Source organism: Mauremys reevesii, linkage group 7, assembly GCF_016161935.1.
Source record: "Mauremys reevesii isolate NIE-2019 linkage group 7, ASM1616193v1, whole genome shotgun sequence".
Lineage (NCBI taxonomy): Eukaryota > Metazoa > Chordata > Testudines > Geoemydidae > Mauremys > Mauremys reevesii.
This window is the reverse complement of record NC_052629.1, coordinates 2,160,928-2,176,082: the sequence shown is the minus strand read 5'-3', so window position 1 is coordinate 2,176,082 and position 15,155 is coordinate 2,160,928. Positions and strand designations below refer to the sequence as shown.

The following is a 15,155-nucleotide window of genomic DNA, read 5'->3' as shown; positions in this document are numbered from 1 at the left end:
TGTCCCTCTTATCCCATGGCAGCTTACTTGGCTTAAGAGCCTTTGGTGAGGGACCTTGTCAAAGGCTTTCTGAAAATCTAAGTACACTATATCCACTGGATCATCCTTGTCCACATGGCTGTTGACCCCCTCAAAGAATTCTAGTAGATTGGTGAGGCGTGATTTCCCTTTACAAAAACCATGTTGACTCGTCCCCAACAAATTAAGTTCATCCATGTGTCTGACAGTTTTGTTCTTTATTATAGTTTCAGCCAGTTTGCCCAGTACTGAAGTCAGGCTCACCGGCCTGTAATTGCCGGGATCACCTCTGGAGCCCTTTTTAAAAATTGACATCACATTAGCTATCCTGCAGTCATCTGGCACAGAAGCTGATTTAAATGATAGGTTACAGTCGACAGTTAGTAGTCCGGCTATTTCACATCTGAGTTCCTTCAGAACTCTTGGGTGATACCATCTGATCCTGGTGACTTATTATTGTTTAGTTTATCAGTTTGTTCCAAACCCTCCTCTAATGACACCTCAAACTGGGACAGTTCCTCAGATTTGTGACCTAATATCCCCAAATAACATCTGCCAATGGCAGTGGTACACCCACAAGAATCCAACTGGGGTGAACCCTAGCCTCCGGCAGCAACCCAAGGGGATGGTGCACCTCTGGGACCCGAAGGGGGTGCACCCTCACACTCAGACAGTCCCAGGGGGAGAACACACCCACGGGGACCCTACTGTGATGAAGCTCCCGGGAATGGAGCTCTGCGCCCTGGCACGTCCGGTGGCACAGGGTAACCGCAGCAGTAAGGGCGGGTCGCTCCGGCTCAGGCCGCACTGAGCAACCACAGCCAGTGAGGCGCACAGACCCAAAGGGAGGAGAGTTGGATCCAGGAGCCATCCCCTCACCATGCATGACAGAGCCCCCAAACCCCGTGGGACAGGGCCCCCAGACCCCCTCAGCCAACCACCCCCATCCCCACAGGGCAGAGCCCCAGACACCCCCACCTACAACCACCCCCAGCACCCCCCCGCAGGGCAGGGCCCCCAGACACCCCCCACCCCCGACAAGCACCCCCAACACCCCCACAGGGCAGAGTCCCCAGACTCCCCCCCCGACAACCACCCCCAACACCCCCCGCAGGGCCCCCAGCCAGCCACCCCCGCGGGGCAGGGCCCCCCAGGCCCCCCCGAACCAATCACCCCCAACACCCCCGCGGGGCAGAGCCCCCAGACCCCACCCCGCCCCCACAGAACAGACGCTGCCCCCCCCCCGAGCTGCAGGGCCCCTGGCGCGGGACGGCCCTGGGGGCGGGGCCCCTCGGCACCATGGCGACGGGGGCCCAGCGGGCGGGGGCGGGGCCGAGGGGCCAAGGAGACCCCGGGACCCCCTGCACCTACCGTAGGGCGAGCGGCTCACAGCCCGCAACGCGCAGGCGCCACCGGCCTCTCCGCCCCACTGCGCGTGCGCTCTGCGGGATCCCTTCAGTCCCGCCTCCTCCCGCGTGCCGCCGGGTCCTAGCGCTCGTCTCTTTTCGGGGGGGCGGGGGTTGGCTTCCCCGGACCATTGCAGCAGCACCGCGGGGGCAGCCCCCACTGCTGCACGGCCAGACGGGCACGGAGCAGGTTGGTGGTGAACTAGACATGGAACCCAGGAGTCCTGGATCCCAGCCCCTGCTCTAACCATTAGACCCCACTCCCCTGCCAAAGACAGAGGCCAGGAGTCCTGGCTCCCCTCCCAGCCCCCTGCTCTAGCCACTTAACCCCACTCCCCTCCCAGAGACACAGCCCAGGAGTCCTGGCTCCCCTCCCAGCCCACTGCTCTAACCACTAAACCCCACTCCCCTCCCAGAGACACAGCCCGGGAGTCCTGGATCCCCTCCCAGCCCACTGCTCTAACCACTAGACCCCACTCCCTTCCCAGAGACACAGCCCGGGAGTCCTGGATCCCCTCCCAGCCCACTGCTCTAACCACTTAACCCCACTCCCTTCCCAGAGACAGAGCCCAGGAGTCCTGGATCCCCTCCCAGCCCCCTGTTCTAACCACTAGACCCCACTCCCCTCCCAGAGACACAGCCCAGGAATCCTGGATCCCAGCCCCCTGCTCTAACCACTAAACCCCACTCCCCTCCCAGAGACAGAGCCCAGGAGTCCTGGCTCCCCTCCCAGCCTGCTGCTCTAACCACTTAACCCCACTCCCTTCCCAGAGACAGAGCCCAGGAGTCCTGGATCCCCTCCCAGCCCCCTGTTCTAACCACTAGACCCCACTCCCCTCCCAGAGACAGAGCCCAGGAGTCCTGGCTCCCCTCCCAGCCCCCTGCTCTAACCACTAAACCCCACTCCCCTCCCAGAGACAGAGCCCAGGAGTCCTGGCTCCCCTCCCAGCCCGCTGCTCTAACCATTAGCCCCCACTCCCCTCCCAGAGACAGAGCCCAGGAGTCCTGGCTCCCCTCCCAGCCCCCTGCTCTAGCCACTTAACCCCACTCCCCTCCCAGAGACACAGCCCAGGAGTCCTGGATCCCAGCCCCCTGCTCTAACCATTAGCCCCCACTCCCCTCCCAGAGACAGAGCCCAGGAGTCCTGGCTCCCCTCCCAGCCCGCTGCTCTAACCACTAGACCCCACTCCCCTCCCAGAGACACAGCCCAGGAGTCCTGGATCCCAGCCCCCCTGCTCTAACCACTAGACCCCATTCCCCTCCCAGAGACACAGCCCAGGAGTCCTGGCTCAGTGCAGACCCTATAGCAGGATCAGGGGCATAGTCAGAATTTCTGTAATTTCTCACGCCAACGCACAATCTTTCAGCACGTCTACTGCAGTACAGTGCAAGACTCAGCATTGCATCTGAAAACCTTCACACAGGCAGCCCGGCAGCCAGGCCAGTGTGTAGCAACCAACCATGCAGTTAACATGATGCAGTAATAAGAGTGACCCTTCCCCCTCCCGCCCCATAAGCTATACTGGGCACTAAGCAATAATTAAAAAAATAAAAATAAAAAAATCAGCAGCTTGAAACCTGAAGTGAATGGGGGAAAGAAGCCGCCTTGGGGACAGTTATGGGCCAGAGGCCCCAGGTAGGGTCAGAAAAGTCTGGTCACCACCACTTCCTTCATTGCTTAGGGGAGGATGAGATGCCAGAATTCCTTCTTCCCACTCAACAGCAGGTTTACAGGAACTCTCCCCTTCCCGCCTGGCAGACTGGCAGCCCGCCAGCACCCTTCCCTCCTCTGAGATCACAGCTGATTCATGACTTGAATTACACAGGGTGGGTTGTGTCGAAATGTCAGGCCAGTCTCCTCCTTCCATGAGAAGTGCTGGGGGCAGCAGAGCACATGCCAAAGCAACGCAGCCATTTCATGACCATCCCAAATGTTGCAAGCCAGGGGTGCCACAGATTCTTCCTCTTTAAAACAAAACTGCGGCCTTCAGAGGCTGCATGCCCCAGCGTATCCTCCTTCTTGGTCCAAATGTAGGAATTGCTGGACTGGATCAGACCATCTAGTCCAGTACCCTGTTTCTGGTAATGGTGATCAGCACCAGATCTGCTCCCTGTGAAGGTCTCATCCCAACCCCTCTTCATTGGAGCTGGTTTACATTGTGAAGCACGAGGGTTTGCGTCGCCTCTAAAACTTTCATAGCATCATCTATCAACTCTGGACATTTCCACATCGACGGGCAACCCCACACCCAATCTTAACAAGTTCTTGGCCGCCAAGACATCCTGCGGCGGTGAGTTCCACCGTTTACGCACGTGTGGTGTGAAGAAGTATTTCCTTCGGTCAGTTTGAATTTGCCACCGTTCAGCATAACCAAACCTCCCCCCTCGCTCTGCTCTTCGCAGCCCGGGGGTTGTTTTACACACTGGTAGGGTGCCCCCTCCCCCTAAGGTAAAGGATCCTCCCCCCCCCTCTTCCCGCGGGAGGGTTTTCGTGCCCCAGTTCGGGCTCACGGGGAGCTGCTGTCCCGGGCCGGGATTCCCTGCTCCGCCCTGTACCCCGGGGGGGGGGGTGCGGCCGGGGGCCCCCCTGACTCTCCCCGCCGCCGAGCCGCGGCCCTTTAACTCGGGGCGGGGCCGGGCCGGGACCCCGCCCCGCGCCAGCTCCGGCTCCGGCCTCCCCGGGCCCGGGCGGAAGTCAAAGGGCCGCAGCGGGCCGGGCTGGGGATGCGGCTGCGCCCGGAGGCCGAAGCTGAAGCCGAAGTCTCGTGATCGCGGCACGGAGCGGGGCACCCGGGGGGAGCCAGGGCGCAGGGGGTCTGAGGAGTCAGGGTGCACGAGGGGGGTTTGGGGAGTCGTGGGAGCCCGGGAGTCAGGGTGTGTGGGGGAGTCAGGGAGCCCTGGGAGCCAGGGTGTGTGTGGGGAGCCCCAGGGGTCAGAGTGTGGGGAGTCAGGGAGCCAGGGTGTGTGTGGGAGGAGCCGGGGGGGAATCAGGGTGTGGGGGGCTCTGGGGAGCCCCGGGGGGAATCAGGGTGTGGGGGGCTCTGGGGAGCCCCGGGGGGTCAGAGTGTACGGGAGTCCCAGGCCCCTCCGGCAGTGGTGACAGCTTGGCAGCCGGGGCCCCCTCTGCCCCGCCCCATGCCGGCGGGGGCCGGGCCAGGCGCCCCGAGATGAAGCGAGCCGGGGCGCTGCGGCAGGTCTCCGACTTCAGCGACTTCGTGAGTGGGCGACGCCTGCGGGAGCTGCTGAGCCAGCGTGGGCCGGGCGAGTCGCCGCGCCATGTCCAAGCCAGCCCGGATGGGCAGCACCTCCTGCTGCTCCTGCGTGGTCGGCCGGCGCCCCAGCCCCAGGTGCTCGCCTTCCCGCGCCTGGGCACCGGCCCGGGGGACCTGGAGAGGAGCTGGCAGCCGCCCCAGCCCCCCATCACGGGGCTGCTCTTCCTGCAGAGCCCCGCAGCCCTGACCTCCTGGGTGCTGGCCGTCGTCTGGGAGCAGGGCAGGACCGAGGTCTGGGGGTTCGTGCCAGCGCTGGGCTGGCAGCTGCAGCAGAGCCTGGAGCTGTGCCATGGGGCCCGGGCTCGGATCGTTTCCATCTGCAGCCAGGGAAGCAGCCTGGTCTGGTGTGAAGAGAGGCCCCCCTCGGACACTCATCTGGACCCAGGCAGGGGGGCCTTCAGGTACTGCATCTGCACCAGAGCTCTGGAGGTGGGGGAGCAGGGGGCACACCTGGGCGCCATGAGGATAGTGGTGCACAATAGCCCCCAGTACCAAGTCCTGGCCTCACCCCAGCATGTCTTCCTGGTGCCCACCGCTGCCACCTTTGCCAGCGTCTCCACGTTCCTGCTCATCTGGTGCCCCCGGGAGGCTAAAGTCACCATTGTGGCCCCATCTGGCGGGTTCGCCCACAGTGAAGTCCTGCACTCCAGTGACTTCAAGAAGCTCGTGTTTGGGTCCATGGGTCTCCTGCTGTCTGTGCCGCCTCTGGACATTCATACTTGTGCCCTGTCCAGCTGCGGGGGGCTCCTGCTGCTCAGCACCCAAGGCACGGTGCATCTGGTTCAGCCAGATGGGACCTGGAGACACGTCTATGATCTGGGGGGCAGCTGCCCGGCCCAAGGAGACCCCGTGCAGCTGAAGGCCTTTGGCAGCACCCTGGCCTGTGTGCTGGCGGGGGTCTTGTATCTCATTGACTTGACCAGTGGGAGGCTGATTGAGAAAAAACTCCTGAGCACCAAAGAGGTGCATTTCCTGGGGTCCCCAAGCAGGGAGGAGGAGATCCAGCTCCTCACCCCAACCGGTATCTATTGCTTCAGCTTCTCCAGCCCGGAGGAGGAGGAGGGCGGCAGGCCTGAGCCCACCCTGGTGGAGATGGTCTTTGAGGAAGCCTGCAAGTACTACCAGAGGCGGAGCCTCAGCAGCTCCCAGCTGACGGTGGAGAAGCTGAAGAAGGGGGAGATGTTCCAGGCACCCATTGCTCTCTCCTCCATCCTGCAGCACAGCCTCCCCTCTAAGGAGAGGGCAGCCAAGGGCCTCCCGGAGACCTACGCCAAACTGCTGAGCACCCTGAGCGTGGATCTCCAGAGCTACCTAAGCCTGGAGCTACTCAAGTCCTGCATCGTGGGCGCTTCGGAGAGCGAAGTCGACAGGTGCTGCGAGGAGCTGGTGGAGCAGGAGGTCAGCCGCCTCCTGCGCCTGGACTTGGACAGGGAGAACCTGGCCTATCTGAACGCTGTCTTCGGTTCCTTCCCCAAGGCCTCCTGGAAAGCCATCCGGGGCAGCCTGCAGCTGCAGCAGAACGGAGACGGGCTCCTGGTGGCCAGGGCCACCTCCGACATCTGGAAGAAGGTCTTGGGGGGGCCAGCCCCTCCCTGGTCCCCGCAGGAGGAGATGGGCCTCAATGGGGTGGTCCCGCTCTTCGAGCTCGTCTGCGGCTCCCTGCACAAGTTCAAACCCAAGTGGCTGCCCCACTTTGTGGAGCTGACCCAGCAGTACGTTGGGGCCTCCTGGACATACAGCACCAAAGAGGGCCCCGAGGGCGGGGTGCCCCTCTACAAGAGAGCACTGGCCGTTCTCGACAGGCAGCGCCACCGCACGGCCAGCGAGCGCGAGCTGGAGATCGAGCTGCTGCTGTGCAGCGCGCGGCCCAAAGCCGTCCTGCAAGCCGTGCAGCTGCTCATCCACCTCCGCCGGTGGCAGCGGGTGGTGGAGGCCGCCGAGAAGTTTTCCAAGCTCAGCCCGCTGCTCAACAAGGAGATCTTCACCACCCTCCTGGCGCAGTTCGCCCAGCACAGGGACCTGGACCCGTACCTGGCCGCCCTGTGGGAGCTGTGCCCTGCAGACCTGACCGTCTCGGATATTCTCAGCATCGTCCTGCAGCACCTCCCCAGCTCGGCGGGCGACCCCGCTCCCTTCTCTGCCGGGGGGGCCCCACTGACCCTGGCCTTGCTGAAGCCGCTGTTGCACAAGGTGGCGCAGCGCCAGTGCACTCAGGACGAGCTCTATGCTGACATCTTGCAGGGCCCTCCGTTCCCGCCCCCCGCCCCACCGAGACAGCACAGGGCTGGCCCCAAGGCAGCCCCGGGAGTGCCGCAGCAGGCGGGAGCGTGCAGGACTCCTTTCCCGGACTGTAACCTGAGCGACGCTGTCTGACGGGCCGTGTGTACGGAATGGGAGTGAAAACCTAGCCAGCGGGGGTAGGGGCAGCAAACGCCAGCCTGCCCCCCCCCCCCCAAAGGCAGAGACCAACTCTAGTTAAACCTTCCTGCCTCAACTTCACTCCCGGGCTACTGCACTGCTCAGGAGGTGAGGGGGGCGGCCCAGGCTAGACCCGGGGGGAGCACTGGGGTGACTGGGGGGTTTTCCAGCTGAGGCAGTTCCCTAGAGAAGGCGTGTGGGGGAGAGAGAGCGTGCACTGACTGCACTGAGAGCCCCTCTCCTGGCCTGCAGCCCCCTTTGAGCTCAACGCTGGCGTCCCGCCCTCTAGAAATGGAGCCTGGGGGATAAAGTACAAAGTCTTAACCCAAATTCCCATTTCACTTCATTTGTTGTTGAAAGTTCCCTCCTGTGACTTGCCCCCGGCCAGGCTGTGTGGAGCAGGCGCGGCCCTTCGTGGCACGGGATCGCTGGGGGCTGAACCCGCTCACACGGGCACTGCCGGCCTGGACCCAGCCTCTAAACCCTCCCCCTGGGGGCTGTGTTCTGCTCCTGAGCTCCTGGCTGGCCGGTCCCTGGGACCTCTGCCTGGGCCTCCAAGGACGGAGGTGGCCCTGGCGGCTGCAGCCGTCTGTTTATCACCTTGCTAGAGTTTCTCTCTCCCCCCCTGGGATCGGCTCATTGGCTGCCCTGGGTGGGTGCATGGCCGATTCCCTTATGAAACCGCAGAGAAGGAGCGAGCTCCTGTCCTGAAACGGACCATGCTAGCGCTGCCTGGGGCCGGCAGCTTTGCCCTGCAGTTCCTCCCCTGCATAGGCAGCGCATGCTGGTGTGGCTGTCGCGCAGGAGGCAAACACGACAGACCTGGCCTGTCCTTCTCCGTTCCCAGCCCCGCTACCTTTGCCCTGGGCTCTAACCTTATCTCAGCCTTCCAAGAATCAGAAGTGCAGTGTCAGGGCTGTCTGGTCCTTCCCCGCTCCTCTGCTGGCTAAGTCAGGGTAACGGGAACAGCTCCGGGGTCTGGTCCTTCTCCTGGCCAGGTTCCTTCTCTCCCCCCGGGGACGCCAGACGCTGGTGGGCTCGGGGCAGGGTTGGCTCCTCCGGTGGAGGGGCGAGTGCCTGGGATTAGAAGAGGAGACCCGGCCGTGCTCACAGCCCCTGGTTGAGGCTGGGCTGGGGGAAGCTCGGCTGGTTTGCTTCTCCCAAGGGGGGTTGTTTTTTAAGTGTGAGAGGAAACGTTTTAAAGAAACCTAAACTGCCCGAGGGTTCGTTTTATCAAGAGTCCTGGGGCAGTGCTGGGTTTAACGGCTGCCGAGTGCGGCCGTGCACCTATTTAAACGGGGAGAGGGGGCCTGGGTGCTGAGCCCCTGGGGTTCCCATGAGCTCCAGCTGGAGTCGGACGCACTCGGCCCTGCTGACTGGCTGCACGGGCTGGAAACATGCACAAGGGTTTGTGTGGGTCAGTGTGAGTTGGGGGCTGCTGGCCGGCTGGCGCTCGGCGCTGGCTGGTGTCTGGAGGAGGGAGGCATGGGGAGCTGGCTGGATCGAACGCCTCCAGCCCCAATTCCCACGGGTGGCGCTGTCCGTTCTCTGGGCACCTCAGGTAACCGCTGGCAGCTTGTCGGGCGCTAGCCGTGGGCCAGGGAGGAGCTTTCCCGAGGGCTGCATGTGTCACCAGCAGGCACAAGGAGGGCTCTGGATGGTGCTTCAGTCAGTCTCCACCCCCCAGGGCCCAGCTGCAGTGGGTCAGGGCAGGCAGGGTGCCTGGGGGGCAGAGCAGAGTCTGTCCTGCATCAGCCACTCACTTGCCCCACTGCTCTCCCATGCCTTCCTCTGGGCTCTGCCCCCTCCCTTCCAGCAGGGCCTTGCTAATTAGCAGGGCAGGCAGGAGAGGCCCCGGAGCTCCTGCCACCCAACAGCCAGAAATCATGTTGACTCGACAAAGGCTCTGAGCCTTCTCCCTTCCGCTGGGGGCGTGGGGATCGCTGCAGCCAGCCCTGCCCGAGCTGGAGGGGGGAGGTCGCGCTGGTAGGGTGCAGTCAGCTGGACTCCGGTGCTGGGCTTCGCTGGGTCCAAGGGGCAGCCCCCTGAGTGACTGCCCGTCCCCCTCGGTGTGTGGGTCTAGAGCGGAGCCCCTCTGTCAGGCAGCCCCCTAAGCTGCAGAGCTGCCTGCTGGTCCCTGGTCCCATCTGCGTTAAAGATCAGGAGTGGGAGGTGGGTGCTGTGGGGATTGTCTACACCAGAGCCCTTCACCCTGACTGGCCTGATCCCATAGGTGAGCTACCCTGGCCGGCCTGGTGCCAGGTTAACCCCAGGACTCCAGCCGTAGTGTAGACAGCTCGGGTGCAGGGACTGGCCGCTGTGTGACTTCCAAACCAGGGAGGAGCTGTACCTGCCTAGCCCCTTCTGCCCCCATTACTGTGCCTTACGCCCCAGGCCCTGGCGCACGAAGGGGCTTTGCTCCCTCAGGCAGCTGCTGGGCCTGTGAATGCAGCTGCTCCCTGGGCAAGTGAAGCTGTTTTAAGGGGTGGGGGGTCGGGGAAGGGGCTGCTCCTGGGACCAGCTCAGATCCCTGCCTACCCAGCTGCCGCTGCCATGGTGCCAGCAGGCCCTTCCCCCGCTAGATTTCCAGTGAGTGTCGTTAACCAGCCCCTGTCAAACATCTCTCAGGGTCGAGAGAGGAGTCTGAGGCCGAGTTGGGCGGATGTGTTTGCACACGGGAGGAGTCTGCAGTTGTTGGCTTTGCATGCCGCTGTCCGGTTGCTGTTGTCCTATATGCAACATTAAACGGTGTTTAACGAGCAAGCGTCCGTCTCCTGTCTTGCCCTGGCTGCGGGCCCTTGACGCAGGCTCGCTCGGCTGGCAGCTGCTGCCCTGGCTTCAGGAGGAGGCTGGGGGCTTTTCAGCGAAGAGCGTCCGGCCCCCTCCTGCCTGTGCTGCTGTGGAAAGTCCCTGTGTGCAAACGCAGGGCTGGGGAAGAGGAACTGCTGATGCCGTTAACAATCTGCTTGGCTTGTTATCAATGCTGCTTTGTTCCCGCTGCAGGCCGTGCGGGCAGGGCAGCTGCCTGGCTCTGTGGCAGAGAGGGAAGTGGGTCACTTTCTCTCCTGCTGCCTCGCTCTGTTCCGGTGAGCCGGGCGCAGCGCTCAGCGGCCCGGCTTAGCTCGGGGGCCGAAACTCGCTGCAGGGGGAGGGAGCTGCTGCTTAGGACAGGAAGTGAAGGAAACAGCTGAGGGAATTTTAAGTGGACAAAATTGAGTGGCCTGAGCAGGCCGGTCAGGCAACGCCTTTGGGTGCCCGCCAGGGATGGGTGATGAGCTGGGCCTGGTTTAGGGTTTCGGTGAGAACACAGCTCCTAGCCCGTAGAGCTTTAGGCCAGCAGGGCCCATCGGCTCCTCTGGTCCGACCCCCTGTTGAGCACGGGCTGTCGTGTTTACCCAGACGGCCCTGGCCTGGCCCACACCAGCATTTCAGTCCTCAGGACACTGCTGGGTTGGCGGCAGAGACCGTGGGGAGCTGAGGCCCCTGCACTGGGCGATGGGATCCTCGCTGGTGAGCTGGGCTCCAGGCTGCCCAGGAAGGTAACACCCCCACCCCACCCCCCGCATTCCCTGCCAAGCTGAGCTGGCACAGCCTTGCCCATCTGGATTTGGGGGGGCCCAGAACACCCCCATGAGGGGAAGGGTGAAGAGCTAGAGTTCTGCATTGCCCTCTGGCCCCAGCCGTGGGCTGAGACTGGCCCGGCTTCAGTTGGGGCAGAGCTGTTGGGACGACTCATTGAATCTCAGGGTTGGAAGGGACCTCAGGAGGGATCTAGTCCCACCCCCTGCTCAAAGCAGGACCAACCCCAACTAAATCATCCCAGCCAGGGCTTTGTCAAGCCGGGCCTTAAAAACCTCTAAGGAAGGAGATTCCACCCCCTCCCTAGGGAACCCACTCCAGTGCTTCACCACCCTCCTCGTGAAATAGTGTTTCCTAATATCCAATCTAGACCTCCCCCAATGCAACCTGAGACCACTGCTTCTTGTTCATTTCCCTGCTTGTTGGCTGGTATCCACCTTCCTTCTCGCACCACCTGTGACACCCTCTGGTTCTGGGACCGAAACCAAGCTGCAGTCGCCTGAGGAGCCGCCTGGGGCTAGCTGGAGCCGTGCCCAAGTGCCCTTGCTCTCCGCCAGCCCTCAGCAGGGAGACAGAGCCGTTCTCTGGTCCCAAGGCTCCCACGTTGCTTGGCCCACTGCTGAGATGCAACCCCCTCTGAAGCGGCCCAGGGCAGCTGTTGAACAAGGTACACAACGGTCTGGGACAGGAAGTGAAGAAAACTGCAGCCAGATGAAGGGGTGGGGGGGTTCCAGGTGGGTGAGGCAAGCCAGGAGCCGGGCATGGGGCAAGCAAGCCGGGCCTCCAACACTACACAGGTGGAGCTGGGGTTTGCTGCTGAAACTCAAGGAAGGGACGTAGGGGTAACGCAGCCTGCTACTGCTGGGTCTAAATTACCTGGAGCCAGGCAGGGAGGAGGTCTGGGACCGCCTGGCGCTCAGCCCTGCCGGTGGACTCCCCTTGGCAGGCTGGCTGGGGCGGGCAGAGAGAGGGCAGGCTCTTGGTAGCGGGCAGTGATGGGTGGCAGCAGAAAGCAGCGTGTGGCGGGGTCTGGTGGCCAGTGGGATCCACACCCCAGAGACGTGGTCCTCTCCCCACTGCCCCTTACTGGGTCATGCCCAGCGCAGGACCAGAGGCTGGGTGGGGGGAGGGGGGTTGTAGGTCTCTCCTTATCGTCAGCCCAGAGCCAAGCGGACCCAGTTCTCCCTGGCACCTGCCTCCAAGGGCATCCTTCTCTAACAGCTTTGGCTCCTGTGCCCTGCTGCTGGCGGAGCTGGGCCAGCCCCGGGCCCTGGCCTGGAGCCCTGTGCAGCCGGGCCGATCCCAGCACACCAGAGCCTAGCCAGGGAGAGGCCCACGCAGTCTGGGCCAGGGGCCTGCAATAGTGGTTTTCACGTCCCAGGGGGCTGGGCCCCCCACGTCAGGCCGGGGAGGCTCAGCAGGGTGGCTGAAGCTCCCGAAGCTGGGCAGGGCTCTCCCCAAGGCGGCTTTGGGGCTGGGCACTGTTAGAGAGAATCCCCCAAGGGCCCCCTCCCCCATCCCCTCCAAGCCAGGGTGGCTCTGAGCCAGGGGCTGCCCCAGAGACTGCGCAGGCCAAGGCAGCTGCCCCCGTGGCTCTGGGGGGCTGTGGGATTCCTGGCTGCAGGGGGAGAGGCCAATGGGCCGGACGCTGCTCCTGGGCCTGCTGAAGCCAGAGCCCCCCGCTTGGGCGCTCTGGTGCTCAGAGGGGTGCCAGAGAGACAGACTGGCCCCTGCCCCCCCGGGACTAACGCCTGGCCCACCCCACCGCAGCCCTTCGCCTGGCCCGCCCGGGGGCTGTTTCTGATCCGGTTACGGCGAGGGCCGAACGTTGCCAGGGGCCTCCGGACACGTGGGCCCCGCAGCTCTGGCGAGAACAAGCCGTGACTCCGGCAGCGGGGGTCCTGCTCGGTCAGGCCCTGCTGCGTCCGTCACCCGGGTAGAGAGGCCCGGGCCAGGCCCTGTGAACTGGAGCCCAGCTGAGGGCAGGCGAAGGGCAGCTCTGGGGCCCGCCCGTTGGTGTGGTTTCACGACCACATTTTCCTCTTTTTCAAGGTGCTTGTTGCTCCTCCGCTGCAATGGGACATCCCCCCCCCCCCCAAAGCGGAATCTGCCACCGCCGGAGGAACCCCTGCACACAGCCCCCGGGGCTGCCAGCTGCACGGAGGGGGGAAGTCCCAACGCTCGCTCGGCTTGGGGCCACGGCAGCGTTACCGCTGCCAATCGCAGGCACGACCCTCTGCGCCCGGCGCCACAGGGCCTGGGAGGGGCTGGGCTCCGGCACGGCTCTGCCTGGGAGAGGGACCCAGCCCCCCCGGCAGGAGGCAGCTGGGCACCAGCTTCCCAGGCAAGGCAGCAGCTGCCTGTTGCTACAGACACCCGTGTCTCCGCTGCCCCAGCAAGGGCTGGCCCCGAGCCGTGCCCCCCACTCCAGGGACCCTGCTTCCAACGCTCTGGGCCAGGCCTCGCCCTGCCACTGCCCCAGGCCAGCCTAGTCTACATTACAAACCGGAACCGAGCCGCCTGTGGCCATGGTCTGCGGGGGCCCTCCGGAGCCAGAGTCCAGCAGCAGCTTCCTCGCCACCAGCCCTGGGGGGGGGAACACGCGTGGGGCTTGTCCCCGGCTAGGCTGGGCCCGGTCCTGTGAGCCCACGGGGGGCATTGCCTGCTGGGCTGCCCAGATTCCTCACCCCCACCCCGTGGTTCTGAAACCGGGGGTGACCCCTGGACACAGCATCCCCTGCAGCCCGGACGGGGCCGGCTGGCTTCACTTTGGCCAGGCCTGTCCCTCAGCCGAGCCCACTGCCCCGTCCTGCTGCTTTGTACTGCCACGGGCAGGGGAGGCAACCCCCCCCCCCCCCGCCCCCGGGAATTCAGGCCCTGGGCAGGAAGGGCTCACCCGTTACAGCAATAGCCCCTTCCCGGTGTTTCCCATCCAGCCCCACAGCTGCCTGGTCCCGCCCCCAGGCGAGCGTTCCTGGGCTGCAGGTGCTCATGGCCCCCGGGGCAGCAGCTCTGCTCCCCGACCTGTGGGGGTCACGGCCGCGGCGCCAGGTCCATGGGCTGCCCCCCCCTCCCGAGCCCCAGCACCGAGGGCCCTGCCCGTGAGGGGGGCTGGGGTTTCCTCTGTAATGTAAGGGGGGGGGCTCAAGGGCCCCCCCATCCCAGACCCCTCCCCCATTCCCCCCGCCAGCCCTTGGGCCCACACTGCTCCAGGGACCCCCATTGCCAGGTTCTCTCCGGTCGGCCATTGGGAAGCACCCGGCGCCCGTCTGCAGCACACACACACTTTATTGGTTCGACAGCACGTCACCGTGTCAGCCAGCGACTCCCCTTCGTACAAAAATAAATAATCAGCGTCTGCACAGCGCGGCCCCCACGCCGACCAGGGCATGGGCACAGAGCCGGGGGCTCCTTTTGTGGGCAGGCAGGAGGGTGCAGGGCCATCCCCTAATTGCAGGGCACCCGGCCCAGGGCGGGCGAGCTCCCCAGCTGCAGAGCAGGGCCCCCCCGGAGCACAGCGGGGGCTGCTAATATCAGCCCAGCGATTGCTGCCCGGATGTTCTTCACTTGCCTCCAGCGGCCCCGCTTCGAGCTGGCGCCCACCCCAGCCCCCTGTGCTCCAGGGGCTGGACAGGGAGGGGGATGGGGCACTGAGGCCCCCTTGTCTGGGACACGGGCGCTTGGGGACACAGACAGGGGCCCACCCCACACAGGACACCTCAGGCACACGGCTGCACACACAGGGCCCCTCTGGCATGGGGCTGCTTCGAGCTTGGGTGCCCCGTCCCCTCCACCCCCTGCGGCCAGCCCCCTGCCCTGGCCCAGCCCCTCAGTGCTGCTCCATGGCAATGAGGCATACCCCTATAGCGGGATTCCCAGCCTTCCCAGACCCCCAGCGAACCCCCATGGTGATTGTAGGGGGAGGGGCTGCTGGGCTCTTCCCCGCTTCTCTCCCAGCCCATCGGCTCTGGGTTTGCAGTGCAGTGCAGGGGCTATGTACCACGACATAGCCATGGGTGCGGGAAGCGGGATGGCTCCCACTCAGGCAAGTCTTGTGATTGGCTGAACAAATGAGGGGGAAGGCAGGGCTTGATGGAGCCGGCACAGCAGATTGGCTGGTTCGGCCCATGGAGTCCAGGTGTCTAATCAGATCAGCGGGTGGCCGCCCCATGATCCCTTCAGCAGCAGCCACGCGGGGGCTCGAGTCCGGGGCCGGTTTGGGGCAGGTGGGGCGCCTGCTACTTCCTCGTCTCCACCCGGGGGATTTTAAACTGCGGCGCAGACGGAGACCTGCAAAACCAAGCAGAGGGGGCGGGTCACCCCAGCGCCCGGCTCACCCTTGTGCCCGGGGCAAAGGAGCCCTCAAAGCAGAGGGGCCGAGGCAGGATGTCCCCAGCGCCGGGGCTGGGCACAGGCTGGGCCCCGGGCGAAGGCTGAGACAGGCCCCACCGGCTGCAATGCC

General features: G+C 64.4%; 3 protein-coding genes across 8 annotated transcripts in view; 1 reads left to right on the top strand and 2 right to left on the bottom strand.

The window, feature by feature from the left end:
* ARMH3 (armadillo like helical domain containing 3) overlaps positions 1 to 3,800 on the bottom strand; it is a 165,881-nt gene extending 162,081 nt beyond the window's left edge. For 3 of the 4 annotated variants that reach the window (XM_039547832.1, XM_039547836.1, XM_039547835.1), the window contains exon 1: positions 1,390 to 1,464. The gene's annotated coding sequence lies outside the window, so the exon portion shown is untranslated. Of the gene's footprint in view, positions 1 to 1,389; positions 1,465 to 3,002 lie in introns of those variants that run through there. The other variant, XM_039547833.1, reaches the window with a different exon arrangement.
* A 652-nt stretch (positions 3,801 to 4,452) lies between these two features.
* Positions 4,453 to 9,873, top strand: HPS6 (HPS6 biogenesis of lysosomal organelles complex 2 subunit 3). Its single transcript, XM_039482547.1, has one exon. The coding sequence runs from the start codon at positions 4,592 to 4,594 to the stop codon at positions 7,067 to 7,069; it is 2,478 nt and encodes an 825-aa protein (XP_039338481.1). The 5' UTR covers positions 4,453 to 4,591; the 3' UTR covers positions 7,070 to 9,873.
* Positions 9,874 to 13,969: 4,096 nt separating this feature from the next.
* LOC120369183 (prominin-1-A-like) overlaps positions 13,970 to 15,155 on the bottom strand; it is a 60,090-nt gene continuing 58,904 nt past the window's right edge. For all 3 annotated transcript variants that reach the window (XM_039482169.1, XM_039482168.1, XM_039482170.1), the window contains one exon: positions 13,970 to 14,983. In XM_039482169.1, coding sequence (XP_039338103.1) covers positions 14,932 to 14,983 — 52 coding nt within the window. In that variant the 3' untranslated portion in view covers positions 13,970 to 14,931. The remainder of the gene's footprint in view (positions 14,984 to 15,155) is intronic.